Source organism: Thunnus albacares, chromosome 23 (assembly GCF_914725855.1).
Source record: "Thunnus albacares chromosome 23, fThuAlb1.1, whole genome shotgun sequence".
In the NCBI taxonomy this organism is placed as follows: domain Eukaryota; kingdom Metazoa; phylum Chordata; class Actinopteri; order Scombriformes; family Scombridae; genus Thunnus; species Thunnus albacares.
The window spans coordinates 17267690-17286421 of record NC_058128.1 but is presented as its reverse complement, the minus strand read 5'-3'; the positions used below and the strand labels follow the sequence as shown (position 1 = coordinate 17286421).

Here is an 18732-nt window from a genome sequence, read left to right as displayed (position 1 = left end):
AGAGAACACTCAGTGGCTGCCATAAACTTCATCACAATGATGCTCTCACCAGCTATTTATCAAGAATTATAGTCACACTGATAGGGAAAGAAATTGTGGATTCTGTCAGTAACTGTGACAGTCAACCATCTTTTGAGAAACTCTGAACACACTTTCTATTTGTCAACCCATCTCAGCTACAACAGCTTGGTTTCTCAGAAAACCAGAGATAAACATGACATCCCAACCCGTGACACAGTATAATACCCTCGATGATTGTCTACAAAATATCTTTCCTCCCTCCATCACCGCCTTTTTCTGCGTCCATCTTCTGAGTTTGACAGAGATGGCTGGTTGCACAGTAAAGTAGGACGCCCTATGGTCCTGTCACTGCGGGTAAATCAGAAGGTCTCGTATCCGTTCTCACCCACGGCACATCTTTGCACCAACATATTGGCCTGTTTTTCTCCCCGACACCGCTGAGATAAGATGTCTACCCCTAGGGAGAAGGCTGCATGCACACACACACACACATACAAAAAAACCCACATACTCAGACATTCACACTCATCCCCCCAATGTCAGTTGAACCCCTCTTAGAAGGTGACAGTTTTGTTTGTCCGTATCCTGCTGCGTTCTCCCCCGGAGCAGAGCTGACACCGGAGCAGCGAGCCTCAATCATCCACAGTCATAAACAGAAAACAAGTCTGTGACATCAAATGGATAAGGAAGAAGAAGAAGACAGGAGAAAGGAGGAGAGGCATAGACACAGGAGAAAATGACTTAAACAAAATATCCCTCAGGGGGTTTGGAGTCTCGGGTCGTAAGGGTGATTGGAGAGTGGAGAGAGGAGGTATCAGTTAGAATTTTCTTGAGGGCAAACTGCCTCACAGCGGCAGTCATTTCAGTCACACTGGCTGAGGTGCATTAATATTGGATTGTGCTGCATCTTGCCTGTAAACAGTCCAAGAGAAAGGGGAAAGAAGAAGTTCTATTCAAAGACAAAACAGACACCATTGCACCATGTTAACGGTGTGGTTAAAGGTCAAATAGAAGGCTTTGAATAGTAGGAACTAAAGGTGACTTAACACAACATTTGGGTAAATACACTCATTTGAAAAAGCTCTATGGCTCTATAGATATAAAAAGAAAAAAATGAAAAAGCCTATCAGCACCTCTAAAGCTCACAAATGAATATGTTATATCTATATGTTATATCTTGTTTTCTTTTCATTCGTACAAAAATGGTGTAAAAACAAGAAGTGGTATTATGTTAAGCTAGGTCAACAGTCTCCTGTCTGTAGCTTCATATATAACTGACACAGTGATATTGCTAGACACATATTGCTAGATTGAAGACTTCTCCATTTCCTAACACAGTGAATCTTTGATTGTGTTGGTTGAAATTCGCAAGGAAAGGTTGGAGGAGATTGCACTGATATCCAGAACTTCTAAATTGAAGATTGATCGGAGGACAGAGCAAATATTCGGAGGTTGAAAATGTAATGCAATTGTACTTTTTATTGTGGATGTACATCTTTGTTTTCTGATATTCCTCTAATCTGTATTGTTCAATAAAGTTTTTGCCAAAAGGTCTGTTGGATATTAAAGCCTGTTTTCTCCCTAACACAAACACTCATATACAAACATCTGACAATGGCTATAACTAATAATTTGTTTGTGTGTTTACTCCCACTGACCAACTTCCCCTTGTATGCAGTCAGTTAGGTTGTTGGTGAAGCATGCCTCATATTCTCGCACAAGAAGAAGTGATCGCAGATGCCTTCTGGCTAATGGAGTCATTTAGGGGAGAATGGTGGTGTGTGTTTGGCACTTCCGAGCTACCATGCTGAGGCTTGCTGGAGAGGACTAGACGGCAAGTAACATTACAGGGTGTAATTACTTCAAGCACCATTAGGAACACAATAACGTCTGTGCTTAGCAGAAAACAAAGTCCAGCATGCTCTCTGAATGTGTTTGTGCACGTGCAACTCTGTTTATGTGTGTCTATACAAAAAGGTCCTCCTATTAAAGTGATTAACAAGTAATGAGTAGACCGCTCCAGCAACAGATTCCCTGTTTGCGAACAAAGCGCCAACGAAGGTAATGACTTGTCACAACAAAGCACTCTGCAGTCACCTGCTGGCAGAGGCCAAAGTGCCACTGTGGATTGAGCAGGTACAACTGCAGTCGCACTTTAGTTCATAACCTAGCTTCATTGTGCAGATATTGTGTTGGGTGTTGTGGTCAGTCTTGGGGATAGTAAACTGTTGGATTTTTTCCTATGTCAAAAAAGATCTATGTATCTATCGTGATCTGTAGGTTACATAAATGATTAATGGATTAAATATAAGAATCTGGAAACAACCTCAGAGACCACCCTGATGAAGGCAAGATAGCTGAAATTGTTGTGAATAAAACTGTTAATTTAGATAATTTTGCATTGAAGCTCACACTGAGCTGCATCTGCATTTTCTAAGTTGGAAATATGAGGGAAATAAGACCGTGATAGGAGGCAAACCATTAAAACCATTATAGTCTACACACTAAATCTGTGCAGCAGCCAGCTCTGCATTTTCCAGGAACTTGTCAACTTTTTCCGTCTAAATTCAGTAACCGTTATAACTCACAGCTAGATTATAGTGTTTAATTATGTTGTCACTTGTCCATCCTCAACATGTTGTTATGTCTATGTTGGTCACTCTACAGACATCCTGTCAGGCCTCTAGTGACTGGGAACATCCATTAATATCATGCATAGATGGCGTGGGTGGACATTAGTCTATTTTATGGCAAAGTTTTGCTGTATAAGTGTATGTGTGCAAGATGTCTGTGTGTGTGTGTGTGTCTTTGGATGCACAAATAATACAACTGAAGCCAGAGATAAGTGAAAAGCCAGCTCATTCAAAATGATAGTACCACAGGCAAAAAAGTTTTCACCCCCAGTGCACATTAGACTAAACTTCATCTGAAATTAATGCATTGTTGAGTAAATTACATATCACAGCGTTGCTTTGAGAAGATTATTACGATTTGCAAGATTAAGAAGACGCTGGGTGTATAGCTTTTCTAATTGCTGCATTAATGCTGATTCAAGGGCCTCTCACTTTGAGTGTTGCCTTTTACTGGAAATTACCATAATAAGGAAAAATGGTTTGCTGTAAATGTAAAAAAAAAAAAAAAAAAAGGGGGGGGGTGGGAGAGAATTATTTCGTTTTGATCTTTTACGTGCTGCTGCACAGAATGGTCCTAAGTTCACCTGACAACATGGCTCACTGTGTTGTTTTTCTGCTTTAGTTTCTGATGAACTAAAGAGCTGTTAAGCACCAATCAAAGGGAGTTTTCAAAATCTGTCAACCACAGAGTTGTTCATATTAATGGTTTGTACTGAAATATCTATAACACACTAAAGTAGTGAATGTTGAGTTTGACAGTTCATTCTTGACCTTGGAAACAACAGCTGACAAACCAATCTCAACTCAAGGTCCACAAACACTTCAGCTTCTGACCATGGTTTTCACCAGCAGCTGGAGTTAAAGTTAAAAATTCAAACTGTCTATTATCTGAGCACTTGTTGGACTTCTTGTGCACATTTTTCCTTTAAAGCTTTTCTTTGTAACAGTAATATTGATGGAAAGCTTGACAGTCTTCATAAATTCCATATACTGACGACCATGAAATATGATCCTCTCATGATAATCCTGAGGAAAGGCGTGTAAGTCGTCCTTGAGTCAAGATTGGTTTTCCACCATTAGTAAATGATTTATTAGCTATTACTAAGGCATGTGTTACAACTTGGGCCGCAACAAACTTTTCCTTTCTCGGTGAACTGATAATCATTTGGCTGTAAAATGTCAGAAAATAGTTTAAAATGCCTCACAATATCCCAGAGCCAAAGATAACATATTCAAATTGTTTGTGAAAACCCCAAACATATCCACTTTACCATCCTACAAAACAAGCAACAAATCCTCACATTTGAGAAGCTGGTTGGAAAATGACTCAAACTATTCTGAAAACAGTTGCTGATGAATTTTCTGTTGTTCGACCTTTTTAATTGATCAGCTCATCTTTTCGGCTCCATAGTCACATCTTCTGAAACTATAAAGGGAGCCTAATTAGAAAATGGTAACAAAATGTCATCATCAGATCAGGTAACATTAGTGCAAAATATTTTTTTCTGGAGTAATTAAAAGGGAAGTGCTCTGATTTTACACATCAAAGTCTGTTTACAGGTAGTACTGCATATATAAAACATTGAATGCAGCCTTTTGTGGCTCCATAGGGAGCTGTGCAAAATCTCAAATTGCCTCAAGTGATTTCAATAGAGTACAAATTTGAAAATGAAAAACATCTGGGGGTGTGGGGTTAGAAAGAAACAAGGTTACCATACCTCTGTAGCCCTCTTCTCCTCTCTGCTTGAGGCTACATTAGCTGCTACTACCATAACATACATCAATCTCTGATTTAACTGTTGGTGGTCGAGTTGCAGATTTGTATTATATATGGAATATTGTTTGGACTTTTTTTTTATTGTATAGTGATATTTCAGTCCATAAACTAACTAGGTGAAGGGTTTTGACAAGGAATAAGTATATGCATGGAATAAAAAAGAATCTCTCTGGTTCTGCTGCATTGACTTTCATACTGGTGTTGTCAGTTGGACTGGTATGACCCGAAAAGCCTGAATATTTCACAGTAGAAAGAAGCATCTCCAACAGTTTCAATGTTTCATCTCCACCATTCAGAATGGATATAATGATTTTTTTTTTTTTTTTTTTTAATTACAAATTTCAGCTTTATGGTTTGACCTACAGCATGTGTGAGTGCATTTAGTGAGTTGAAACGCGTGAGTATTGGTGTGTGTGTGTGTGGGGGGGTGATAGACAGAGAGGGAAGATAAGAGGCCGGTAGTGGCTCCTGACTGAGAAGATTGACTGTTATGGCCTCATTGATCTAAATCTCTCACAAGGAGACTATTCCAATCAATACAGAGAGAAGTGGGTTCACTGCTGCTGTTTGGACCACCGCCCCTGCAATATCTGCTCGCTCTCTCGCTTTCTATCTCTCGCCATGTCTTTTTCTCACCACCCACCTAATTCCCTTTTAGTCTCTCGCACAAGCAAATATCACTACTTTTGTTTCGCCCTTGTTAGCTGAGCTGCAGTGAGAAAACAGCAATTTTCCAGATATGGTCGCTGTAATTATTGGTGTCATACCAGCTCGGCTGGTATAACACTACCTGTAACACTACAGTGCAGCACCTTATCTGACCTCACCTTTCTCTGCATGCTACGAGTGCAGAACAGTTTGTCTCATTTCTGAAGCAGACAAACAGCAGGAACACCCAGCCTATATACACAAACAAAGGTTAGGAGGAAAACAATATCTGCACTGGAGAGAGTTGTTAAGGTACAAAAATCTGTCACACTTAGCTCCCAAATGGAGAAACTGACTGAAAAGGCCAAATCAGGCCAATAATAATGAGAATAGTCTCAAAGTAGGTCCATGACACATGTCGTAAAGTCGCAGGGTCCCCTGAGGGAGTGTGTGTCGGTATCAGGGACAGAAGGAGAAAGGATGAAACTGTGTAATATTTTAAGTGTGAATCTGTGGGAGAAAGAAGACAGACATGTTGATGCAGGAGAAAGTGTATGTGTGTATTTGTGAAGGTGAGAGAGGGGCAGAGAGTGAATGAGAGTAACACCAACTCTTTCTTTGGGTAAAGACACTGGTGAAGTGTGTGTGTGTGTGTGTGTGTGTGTGTGTGTGTATGGTAGGTGTTTGCTGCTGTTTCGTCTCACCTTGCGTCTCAGGTGGGATGTGGGAATGAGATAGTGACTCTCAGTGGGCTGCAGACAAGCAGATGGTGAATAAATCAATAAGGAAGTAGCATAGCAAGAAAATTGAGGGGGGAGGGAGGGGTTGGGGGGTGGTTGAGGGAAAACAATTTGTTTGCCGCTGTGGACAAGCGAGGCTGGAAAATCCCTCTCGTCTACGTTGCCTCATATTAGAGTAATGTATGGCACACGTTACTCAATACCTGCTAGAACAGCAGGTCACTTTGGTGGCTACAAGTTGTCGCTGGAGATAACTCTTAAATCTTTATGAATGTAGGGAACACGAGTGAATGAGTGATGGGGGTCACCTTAGTTTTTACCCTTTTGGAAAATACTGCCAAGACACACACTCGAAAACTGAGGTACTGCTAAAGCTGGTAGTACTACGTGTCCTGGCTCTGACTTTATGCTCTTTACTAACAAATTAACTGTAAAACATCAGGGCACTAAATTAGACAGATAATAGTGTCTTAACACTTTTCTGACCTTGCTAGCCAAAAAAGAAAAAAAACAACAACTGGCATTTCAATCAGCAATATTGACTCTAATAAACATTTTGAAAAAAGGGAGATGTTTATTTTTGTTAGTGTGCATTTAATTTTAGTGGAATAGTGGAAGTTTGTGTAAGATGCAGGAATTTACTATGTTTTCATCTAGTACTCCATATGATAACAACATTCCTCTGTGTGATGTGGGGTAGTATTTAATATTTCCATTGCAATGTGCTGTTCACTTCTAATTATGTCCTGATATAGATTTAAATTTGGTGATTTGTGATTTTTGTCGTCTGTGTTACTGTTTTTGTCTCTACTTTAGTATTGTAATATTGCAATTCTGTGTTAATTTAAGAAAAAAAAGTAAATTAAACTTTTAGATATTTCTTCAACACTGAATTACACTATTCTTTGTGCTATTTTAACCCACTAACATATGTAGACTTATTTCAGATAATCACGGGAAATCTGACATGAATTCAACAACACACAAAATGCGGTGATGTGATGGTACTTGTGTCATTTTGGCACGGTGGAAATATCTTGGAAACTTTGGATTACCTGTGGACGCCCTGTAAGAAGTAATAAAAGTACTGGGGGTTCAGTGGTTAGGCTATTTCCACTAAATAAACTCAGACCCAAGACACTTAAGGAATTGCTTTTTTATCACTTGTTCATGGACAGAAAATTCCAACTGGTGTTTGGTTGACTTTATGAAGTAATTTACAGCTAACTGGCCATGAAAACTAACTATAGGTTCCAGAGAATTGTGCCTGTTGACTGACAACAGGTGAATAATTTGCACCAAAGTATTTGCTAATATTTGGTTAGACAAGAGTTATATTATAGATATTTTGGCATCAGAATACATTTAATCCACTTACTGTTTTGCACAACTTGTAACCTCACAATTTATGGGATTATTTGGCACCAGTGTGATTAGAAAATGCAAACAATGAATATTGCCAAATTCAAATCACTGCGCTCTTTTGCTATCCAACACTTTGGGATTTGTGGTATCAAAAAAGAAACAAGATTCAGACTGTGGGCAGAATGTGCACAGCTTGAAATACCACTCCATCTCAGCAGAGACCTTTGATGTCTGATGTTCTTTAATGAAACATCTCGCTCACATCAGAGCACCCTATTAAACTCCACTCATACAGGGAGACAGAGAAAGAGTGAAAGAGTGAGACTGAGAAAGCCAGAGCAAGAGAGCGCTGACCTTTTGTGTGCATGCGTGGGAGTGTGTGTGTGTGTGTGTGTGTGTGTGTGTGTGTGTGTGTGTGTGTGTGTGAGGAAGGAAAAGGAGGGAATGAAACATTACTGGCATCATGCGCACTATGAAGATCAAGCAAAAGACGGAAAGCAAGAATTGATGTTCAAAAGCACTTTATTAAGCATTTTCATCATATGAATCACATATCTACTCACATCACAGCTTATTTCTGCATTTCCTGAAATATGGAGAACACAGCATGACTGAATAAAAAATAAATATTTGCAATGTCAGTCATAAATCACTAAATTCTTTAGCTTTTCAAATCTGTTTGCTCATAGCTGGAAACAATCACAGCACAGTTTCTGCATGTAACTGCATGTACATTGGAGTGTGTGTGTGTGTGTGTGTGTGTGTGTGTGTGCATGTGTGTGACAGAGTGAGAGTTTAAAAGCATCCGACTCTTTGAAAGAACATCATGAGTTGACAAAAGTGAGCGCTGAAGGTGAAACATTATAGACATCCAGGCTCGGTATTAACAGAGTTGGAGAGGATTCAAAGAGGAGAGGATGCTTTTATGGTGTTAAAAGTTAAGGTGTGTGTGTGTGTGTGTGTATGTGTGTGTGTGTATGAGTGAGTGTGAGACAGAACGAGACTGAACATCAGAAACATCCATTATAGAGAGATAGAAAGGGTGAGTGTGTGTATGTGCTCGTCTATAGGTGCTTGTGTTAGCGCTGTGTTGGCTGCAGTGAGAGAGCTTCTGCAAAATGGCAGTCGTGAGGCTAACTGTGACAGAGCTAACTCATCACATTGTCACCTTCACAAACACTCCAACAACTAAAGGAATTGTGAGAGACACTTAACCCTTCACACACACACACACACACACACACACACACACACACACACACAACTTATCCTAACATATGATACGCTGTTTAATGCAGTTTTATCAATGCAAGAGTAGCAAAAATAGATCCTTCAGCAAAATTTACACTGAAAAACAAAACTGCTTCTTTGACCTTTCCTCCAGACACATCAAGACCAGCTTGACCTGCTACTAAAAGGAGCTAAATCTGGATAATTTCAGAGCTGCACAACAGATTATCTTTAATAACATTAATAATGTACAATTCAGACTAATCCCAGGTGAACTGTTATTGAACTGTTTTTTAGCCAGAAAGGAGCAGAGCTCAGAGCCACAGGTGCGGCGCAGCAGTGCTGAGACACACCAAATCACTTAGTAATCACTTTGCCTTATTACCCAGAAGCCACCAGGGTCCTGTTAGTGTATTAGCAGGCTATTCAGCTCTTTTGATTAGTGTCCCTGGCTCATATCGTCTTTCACCTGGGTCACAGATGAAATGTTTTTTTTCCCCCCTATTTCTTCCCCTAAAGGAAAGATGAGGTGCATGTGAGTTTTTTGTTGTTGTTGTTGTTGCATTTTAAGTTTAAATCAGTGTACTTGACGAGCATTTTTCTTCATCCTTCTAACAAAGCTGTATCTCCTTGGCTTTGTTCTCCTTCATGGCTGTGTACAGTAAAAACCTTTTACTGACTGTCGTGGCTGAGTCCAGTTCAGTCCAGTTCAGTCCTGTTTCATCTGACTGTGTGGAACACCCAGGCTTCTTGAGATCCTCTGAGCTTCAACATCTTCATTTTTCAAAAAAAGTACAGATAAAAAGAAAAAGTGGAAAGTTGTGTTTGAATGTGGCAGCACTAAAACTAGCAGCTGTAGCATATCATATTTCAGTTTATTGAAGCTGTATGAGGCAATTTTGCCCCAAATGGCAGCAAGGAGATTGAATTTTACTGTCTTCAGGAGGCAGAAATCATGTGATGATCTATTTGGAACTCCATTTTTTCCTTTTTAAAGGCTGGTAATGGCAGTTTTTTATCTTCTTGTTGGACCACATCTGTGAGTTTCATTCCATCACTTCTTGTGTGTGAAGACTTCCCACATGTTTCATTTAGGTGAACACACTAAGGATGGATGAGACGCCAGCATTTGGGATTTAAACTGAATTTCTTTAGGAAAATATTGCCAAGTGCAACTCAGTTTTTTGTCTTCTAGCAGCTAAACGTCCCGTCCAGCTCTCAATCCACTGACTAGCGCATGCCTGGCTCCAGGGCCCACAGTGTACAAGAGTCTTCAGACACACACTGCTGCTGCTCCTCGATACCACGGGCAAACAGCCGGATCAACTGGCACTGGACACTGCAGAGAGGAATACACACACAGAGGACAGACACACACATACAACGCATCATTTAGCCTGAATAACAAACCATCAACTTAATGACTATGCTCCTTTCAATGAGACTTTACTGTCCATGTGGCAGATATAAAAGCAATGGAACGGCACCCCTGTGTGCAGACTTGACACGCAAACTTGAAAGTGAGACAATCTTTGTAGCGTGTAAAGTATAAAGACCTTTTAAAGAGCTGCATATAACAGATGTTACAATACAGATGGGGGTGATGCACTTAAATGACACGCATAACAGATCCTGATGCATATAAGCTAAAAGTATACGAACAAAAATGTGTACAATTAAGATGCCTATTATGGCACAGTATGTTGTATAGCCTCAATTACTGGCTATGCCTTTGTCTGCTAAATGACACCTGTATTTTTACCGGAATATCTGATGTTTACTTGCAGGCTTCGCCAGCAGTTGATATAATGGAATAGCATAATACCATATCATTTTAAACGCTGTGTGAAGGGTTTATTTCCAGCCTGCCATTCAAACGTGAACAAAAGTTCAATGCAAATTCATGTAATAACTCTAAAATCAAGGAAGCACTATGTCTGGGTTATAATTACCCGAGAGAACCCTAGCTTGCTTTATTTGTCTGGTTCAATCATGTGTTCACCTTGAGTTTCACTTTTTTGCAAATGCCTATTTCTCACTTCTAAAGCAAAACTCTTCACTCTTTCTATCTTTCTTCCTCAATTTCTTTCTGTTTCGCCTGGGCTATTACCATTAATTATCCAAGCAGCACTCTGGCTGGCTCACTCACTCCAAGAACGATTAGCGGAGAGGAAGAGGCAATAAAAGGATGGACTTCTGCTTTAATTAAAGGGGAGTAGCCTTTTAACATGGGGAGGGCTGTTAAATTAGCAACATTACAGCGCCATGCATCATTGGCAAAGTACAATGGAGCATGAAATAAATGATACGTCAAGCAGTGCCATACCGGCTGTATAGAGATCTGATAGCGGGGAAAGCTGAAGCATGGACATGGCCAGAATAATGAGGGGGGCTAATTCCATCCAGTTGCCAGGATCGTCCAGCAGGGAACAGTGAAAAAGATTCCTGACCAGAGACTGTAGGACATTCGCAGTGTTAATGGCGCTGCTGGTCTCATCTCTGTCTGGCTAAGTAGGAAAATGTCTTTATTATCAACTAACTTCTTCTTTATGATGACAATTTACTCTATATACAATATATCCTTATATTTTACAGGCTTAAAACTTTAGAATGTTGTTGTTGTTGTTGCGAATCATTTATAGTCATCCCTATTTCCATACAGTGTTGTACAAATATAACAAGACTAAGAAAACAGCCATGCTAGCAGCTCTGTGAGGTTATACTTATGGAGCTCGGCACACTCCAAGTCTCATGTCAAATGCAAACAATTAACATGACTAAATGCTTCTTTGGATACATTAACAAAACAGAGGAGGATAAACGACCGATACATCAATTTAATCAGAATATTACACACAACAGCCTATTTCCACATTTCTGATAGCCTATGTCATTCACTAATATAGCCTAACCTAAGTAAACAGTATTCATAATGAGAGTTTTATTCATTTAACACTATTTGAAACTTCTGTGGAGGTTGCCATTGAGTGTCGTCAGAGTATCTGCTTCTCAGTGAAGTTGGGGTGCATGAAATTGGCCCAAGTCAGCATTAGGCACGGTGGTGCATTGAGCTAAATACAAATGTCAGTATGCTAACCTGCTCACAATGACAACGCTACCATGCTAATGTTTAGCAGGTAAATTGTTCAAGTTTCTTATTGTTACATCAAGTATAAGAGAGTAAAAATCTTTAGGTTTCAGCTCCTCAACAATGCAGTAAGGGAAAAAAAAGGAACATTGCTCTCATTTTAGGGCAATTTAAACTGGATAACAGATTATAGTTTAAAGAACAGTCTTAACTGTGAATAGCAGACCACAATGATGCAATAGGTATGATGAGCCCTGCAACTATGTCAATACTTTATCCATTATACCGCTTCTACAATATTACAGTATGTGAGCAGATTCAAAGCCATTTGCCAGCCCCCATCTATACTGAGAGTGATCTTGACTGTCTTCAATGCCTCAAAAGTTAATTTTTTGTCACAGGCTTCATAAAACGGAAGATAAGTGGGCGCAGTGGAAAAGTGATTGAACTGTGCCTGTCTTGAGCAGTCAAATGATTGTTTCAGTTTTACAGCATTAAAAGGCTATATATGTAGGCAAAACATTCATCATTAATGGTAAATAATGATGCATTTTTACTGGTTTTTATGGCATTGCCTGCCAAGTTTCTTTAGTTTTTCAGTTGAGCAACTTTATTTCAAACAAAATAGGGAGAAGCATGTTAAGTGTCTACTAATGTATGTCTGGAGATGTTTTGTACATTCACATTCTGTGATCATGTACCTGACTTGGATGGCAGCGTGAGGCAGGATCTCCCCGTCGCAGTTCCAGCTGCTGCGGGCAGAGGTGTAGTTGCAGGTTGTGGCGGTGGAGCATATGGGACTGAAGCTTGTCTTCTTTTGAGGCTCGCTCAGGTCCTCCAGGGAAACCAGCTCATAGTGCCGCGGCTGGAAACGGAACTTCTGCACTCGGTGGACTTCCACGAATGAGTGGTCAAACTGGGGAGGGAAGCAGCGGTGGATGAGAAATAGATGAAAGGAGAGATGGAGGGATAGAGGGATGAAGGAACAGATGTGCCCACAGATGGTGCAGATGTTAAGACGCCCACTCTCCAGAATCACAAGAGTTTCTTTTTTTAGAGTCAAGGGTAATAGAAAAGTTGAAAAAGAAAGAAAGGGTCTTTATTTTTGTGACAACCCTTTGTTTCCATGCACAATTCCAGACAAGTGATTCACACACTTGAGGGAAGGTAACATAGGAACAAGTCTACATTGGCGGCTATATGAAGCCGGTACTTAGTTACTGAGATAAATATTAACATCAGCATGCAAACATGCTCATGATGACGATGCTAACATGCTGATATATAACAGGTGAGAAGTTTTACACTTATTTGATGATGGCACCTGTTGAAAAGCTAAGGGATCAATACAGATATTACAATTCATCCTGAGGGGGACATGAATGTCTGTACCAAATTTCATGGCAATTCATCCAATCATTTTCAAGATATTCAACTTTTATATTTAATATATTATTATATATTATACTGTATTTAACCACAAATGAAAAGTCATCACCAAAGTCATTAGGATTAATGATCTGAGAAACATAAATGTCTGTACAAAATTTTGTGCCGATTCATGTCGTAGTTGTGATGTGTGATGATATTAGACAGTATAAGTGATTACTGTCAAATAGCTGTTGTGATTTTTCAGTCTGGACCAAAGTCTAGATAAAAAAAATGAAAATAAAGGCTTTTCTTGTGCTTTGGCATGAAACTTCACTATTTGAAAAATCAAGCCCCTGGAGAATGGGGGTGAAACTAACAAGCAAATATGTGACACAAATGATGTAAAAACATGATATTTAATACCAAGAAATGAACCTAAAGAGTTTTCAGTGAGCCCCTGCTGGCTTAGAATTGCATTCAACAAAAAAGTTTCCTCCCTTCATCTCTGTTCTCCGTCAAAAACACAGAGTAAAAAAATAAAACTGCATGAAGAATCAGTTTTTCTAATTGCCTTTAACGTTTTGAACATTTAAATGTCTCAAATTTAACAAACTACTTAATTATATAAACAAAACAACACTGAATATGGGCAGAGTGCCATATTTCTCTGAAAAATGATGATTATATTGGCTTGTTAAATAATTCCTAGCATATAATTTTTTTTGTTTGTTTGTTTACAGGCTCCTGCAGGGTGAGGTAAAAAGTTAATTTCTCCTCCATTGTCTTTTTATGGACGCCTGCTGATTTTATAATGAAAAGCAAAACTACATGTGGGATTTTCCTTCATTCCCCCACATTTATGCAAAAGAAAACAGCAAGCAGGGGATCAAATGCAAAATGGAGGGAAGGAGGGGAGAGGTCAGATAAAATGGAGGTGCATAAAAATGGTGTAAACGTCAGAGGAGTGAAAAGAAGAAGAAAACGCAATGAAAAGAAATTATTTTGTCAAAATCCCCTTTCATCTCACTCAGTGTCGCAGAAAGGTTGAGTTTTGTCAGGCGCACTATTTTCTTCAACTTCACGGGGTGCCACTTTCTCTCTATTCTCTTCTTTTTTTTCTTCTCTTGTGTTCTGTTGCGCTCTCTCTCCCCTCCTTCCCTCCCTTTCTTGGCCTCTCTCATCCCGAAAGAAGAGTGACAGCCATTTATTTCACATCAGACCCACTTTATGACTGCAGCCGCTTTGCATTCATGCTGGACGGTCTGCCTAAAAGGCTTTCTGACAAGGCCATGAATACGCTTAGTGGCTTCTCACTCCTTGTTTCTCTCCGCTTGGTTGGACAGTGATGCTGATATTAAGTGAACTCTGATGCAAAGTCCCGCTCACCCTACTCATACAACGACTTGTCTACCTTACTGTGTTGCAAGTAAAACAGCCTGAAGCTAGAGATGCACCACATAGTGCGTTTTTACTGTTGGTACTGAGATCTGTAGTCATTAAATAACAGTAAAGACATAATCTTTTTGTCTCATGCTCTGACATCTGAATGTGTGTGACAAAAAGCAAAACAAGAGTCTACAGCCATGCTAGCAGCTCTGTGAGGCTGTACTTAGGCACAGTGCTGATTTCAGCTAAATGCTAATGTCAGCATGCTAATGCTTGCAATGTTAAAGCTTACACGGTGATGTTTATCAGGTATAATGCTCTCAAATTGCTAATTAAGGCTAAACACAAAGTAGGAGTGTAATTAGTCGCAAGTATTTGGTCATAAAACAAAGTATTGAACAAATTCTGAGATATTGAGTAGCTGAGATATTTTAGTGTGCACCAAAGTGGTGGGCAGACTGACACTCCGTTTCATCGAGCCATGGTGCTAGCAAGGCTAAAAATTTAAATTGTCTCAGATCTTACTGGGGAGCCAATGTCAGCTCATTAGCAAGGTAGAAAAAATGTTGCAAACAAAGTGTTCAGAGCAGGTTGAACCCCTGGCTTTTGACTTGCAGGGAGCATTTCTGCATACCTTGACCTCAAGTTTTGGAACTTTGACCGTGTTTAACATAGATATCCCACATCATACCAGTATACAAATAACAGAAAACCAGAAAAAGCTAAATATGTCCCCTTTAAATGATGCCTTTTCTGCTGCTGAATCCTATAACTTTTATAAATGCAAATACCTGATATCAATCTAATCTAACTCCAAAGTAACAGTCATCCTTGTAATCCAAACACTGGGTACACAAGTCAAAATGTCCATCTTTCAGAAGTCACCTCTGGATGTCAATGTATATAATGAATGCGTCTGTTTTTCTTAGTGTGTCTGTTTTATCCCTGTGTAATGTGCTGTCATTTTTTGTCAAGATTGTTGTTTTTACACTTTTTGTTATATGACTTATTTGTTTGCAGGGCACCATTGTAAATTAGAGTGTTCTTCTCAATTGGTTTCCCCTGAGTAAATAAAGGTAAATACATAAAATAAAGTGTTAATTCAAAACACTGTTGGCAGTTTTACACTTTTACCAAGGCAGCTACTGCAGATGAAATTACTTACAAGATCCTCCTAAATGGGGATAAACTTCCCGAGGTCCTTCCTGAGGTAATAATTACTAATCACCAGACTTCCCCTGTTAATACTTCTGCTATCCTGAGAGAGCATTAGTCTAGTATCAGCCTGTTCTCCCGTACAGCATATCCCTGATGCAGCGATTACGGCTGCCTCTGTGGACCATGGTGGAAGTTATTTATGATACATGGGAAGGCACAAGGGCTAAGGCATTTGAACTAAAGTGAACCATAGTTGGGAAATTGAGCAGAGTCAGCAAATTGAGGTGCTAGCACAGCAAGTGGGCTGCCTTCTGCTTGGACTGACACACTCTCCATTTATCTGTGCACAGATTGAGCAACTCCTGATGTTGAACTGAGACTTCTGCAGCAAAGTGATTGACGAGAGGCTTTTTGGGAAAGTTTTGCTGTTTTTTTACAGTCTTCCACCACTCTTTGGATAGACCTCTTTTATCTCAGCTGGATCCAAATCATGTCAATTTTCTTTGCTGATTTCAGTTGCGAAATATTTTTTAATGCATGATTCATGCACAATGATTACACTCTCTTTCGAAGTATGAGGGGATTTTTTTTTTAAAAAATGAAGTAGTATTCCCATCAGGTGATACCTTAGAAGCTACATCAACTCCTTCATTCCTACCTGGTCCTCTTTGTTGGTGTGTCGAAGAAGGTGTCTGAGGAAGTCCAGTCGGGAACACTTCCTGACCAGGATGAGGTCTGTGGTGCCGTCAGCGAGGTGGGCGGAGGGCGACAGGCCTTTGGGACTACGGGGACATGCACAGCTCATACTGGCAGCATTGATGGCGATGAACTTTCCACGGATCTCACTCCAACTCCTGCTACCATCTGAAACAGAGGAGTCCCCCATCACTTAAACTGAAAGTACATCATGAAGGGATCTCTTAATGGCCAGTATGAACAGGAGGAATGATTATAGCAAGAAAAACATGTGTCAGCGTTCATTTGGATACCTGATTATTGTTTTAGGACAGACTTTAAAAATTGTGAACCTGACCTTTAAGACCACACCTACACAGCTAACTCTACTTTTGTGTTTGTTTTATTTAGGTTTAGTGCTATATCTCACCATATTTCTCTGTGTAGCAAATTGGTTCAGAGTTCTAATATATACAGGCAGCAAAAGTCTTATCCTCAACCTAAGATGTGTTTTATTAGCATCCTGAGGCAAAAATGACATTTATGAATGAATGGAATCATCTTGCACTGTTATCAGATACCTAAAGCACAGTCTTCTGCTATAGATCCTGTAATACAGTTCATACTTTTTGAAATCCATAGCCCATATTTCTTTGTAATTTATAACATAGTGACACTTATGCACTGTTGTGTAATCATGTATATTTACTGTGTATACATACTGTATAGTGTAATATACTATGTATGCTGAGCATTAAAGTTCAAACCTTTGTAATCTGAGATATTATTCTGTATTTTTGTGTTATTACAACTATATATTAGGTTGGCAAACTTGTATTGCATTGTTCTCCACTGCTGGAATGAACCACACTAACGGAGCAATGTTTCAATACTGATATATTATATATTTGGTGTGGGCTCCAAGCTGGCTGCATACTCCAAATATTTTTTATTTTGCTGCTTTACAGAGAGGAAAATGGTGAATTTGCAAAAAAAAATCTAAATGGTTTACCAAAGCCTCATTCACAACCCTCCAACACACCTGCAGTTGGTCAGAAAATTCTCTAAACTTCTTATTTCATCGCAGTGTTAAAGCTCCTCCATCTGATACTGACACTTTAAAATGAACAGACCTTGAGGTGCATTGATTGTGCTGAAATTTTGTTCCCAGTGTTGTATTCATCAGCATTTGCAAACATGCCACATTTGATTTAGTTTGGAGTATTCTGCCAGCCTTAAGCTACTTACTTGCACAAGTTAGATAAGAGATACTGTTGGTATGTGCCACAAATGTACAGATGTACTGAATCCAATAATCTGTGGATCTCCAAAATACCATCAGGAGTTTGGTTTTGAAATTATATTGCGTATTATTCAAGTGCTTTATGAGTCATGAGGTTAAATTCCGAGCTTATCACACAACAGCAGCGATGCTGATGAGGGTCCATTAAGATCCAGATGTCTTGGCAAGAATTCTCAGAGCAGTTTTACCCCGATGATTGAGCCAAGATAGAAACTTTGATGCTGAAGGTAATGATATTACCCTTGTAGCAGGGCTGAAATTGTCTTATGTTCTAAATTGCAACTAAGATTAGCCAAGGAAGGGTTCAGAATATCTAAAGAGGAAGTCATATAGATAGAAGACTGATTGGATTAACCTCAAATTTGCTTGTTATGATTAAATGCGCACGTGGCCTCCAAATCTCAAATGACAGACGTGATGGTTGTTACACTTCACAAATCAGCACTCTGCTCCTCAGAGATTAGCAACTGTTTACAAGAGATGGTGAATCAAAGACACAGTTTCACCCACGGGACTGCCAGCGCCTGTAACCAGGGTGATAGTCATTGGAATAAGCTGCGAAAAGTGATCACAGACGTCCAAATTAGCATCTGACTGTTTTATGAGCACCTCAGAGGGAAAGTTATGTAATCTCAGAAAGCAAAACGATTCATTACCTTTCCCCCTCATTTCACCAAACAAATTTACAGAGGTGATAACGCGAACCACTGATAACAAGCCCGCTGAGACTACATAAAAACAACAATATTCTAATTGGGAACCAGTGATTAAAGCTAAATTAAAAAAAAACAACAACAAAAAAAAACAACAAATCCAACTGTGGACTGTAGGCTCTGCATTAGGAGAATGTTTCTAAATGAGTATTTGCTTTTGGAGGAGAGGCGGCTCATTTGCAGAGAGAGTGTGTCGTGCCTCATTGATTTAGCAGTTGTCTGAGATTTCCCTCGCCAAGAAGGAAAAGAAAAATAAATTCATAGAACAAACGGCAGCACTGGCGTGAGGCAAACCCCCTGTCAAAGCTGGCAGAGCCAAATTCCTTCCTGATTAGTCTGTCACACATCTTACACGCACAAACAGGTTACGCTCGCTTTCATATTTATACACACACAAAAAAATAGACACATAGACACACACTCTATAGGAACCCACAGTCCCAGATAACCAGGCTAAGACAGAAAATCTTGAATTTATAATCACGGCACTAATTAGAGAGAAAAAAACCCACAGAGCTCATCTGCTGCTCAAAGTATGCACACACACACACACACACCAGTGGACACGCACAGGGGTCAGTATTTCATCTGCCTCCAGAGGTTTGTGCTGCTGTGTTGAGAGAA

The 18732-nt window shown here is 39.6% G+C and overlaps 1 protein-coding gene across 1 annotated transcript in view; it reads right to left on the bottom strand.

Annotated features, from left to right (window-relative positions):
• Nucleotides 1-7688: 7688 nt before the first annotated feature.
• cerk (ceramide kinase) overlaps nt 7689-18732 on the bottom strand; it is a 41925-nt gene continuing 30881 nt past the window's right edge. Inside the window, exons 11-13 of the mRNA XM_044344069.1 lie at nt 16076-16281; nt 12204-12418; nt 7689-9753 (exon numbers count right to left, since the gene is read on the bottom strand). Of these exons, the coding sequence (XP_044200004.1) occupies nt 9645-9753; nt 12204-12418; nt 16076-16281 (530 nt within the window). The 3' untranslated portion in view covers nt 7689-9644. The remainder of the gene's footprint in view (nt 9754-12203; nt 12419-16075; nt 16282-18732) is intronic.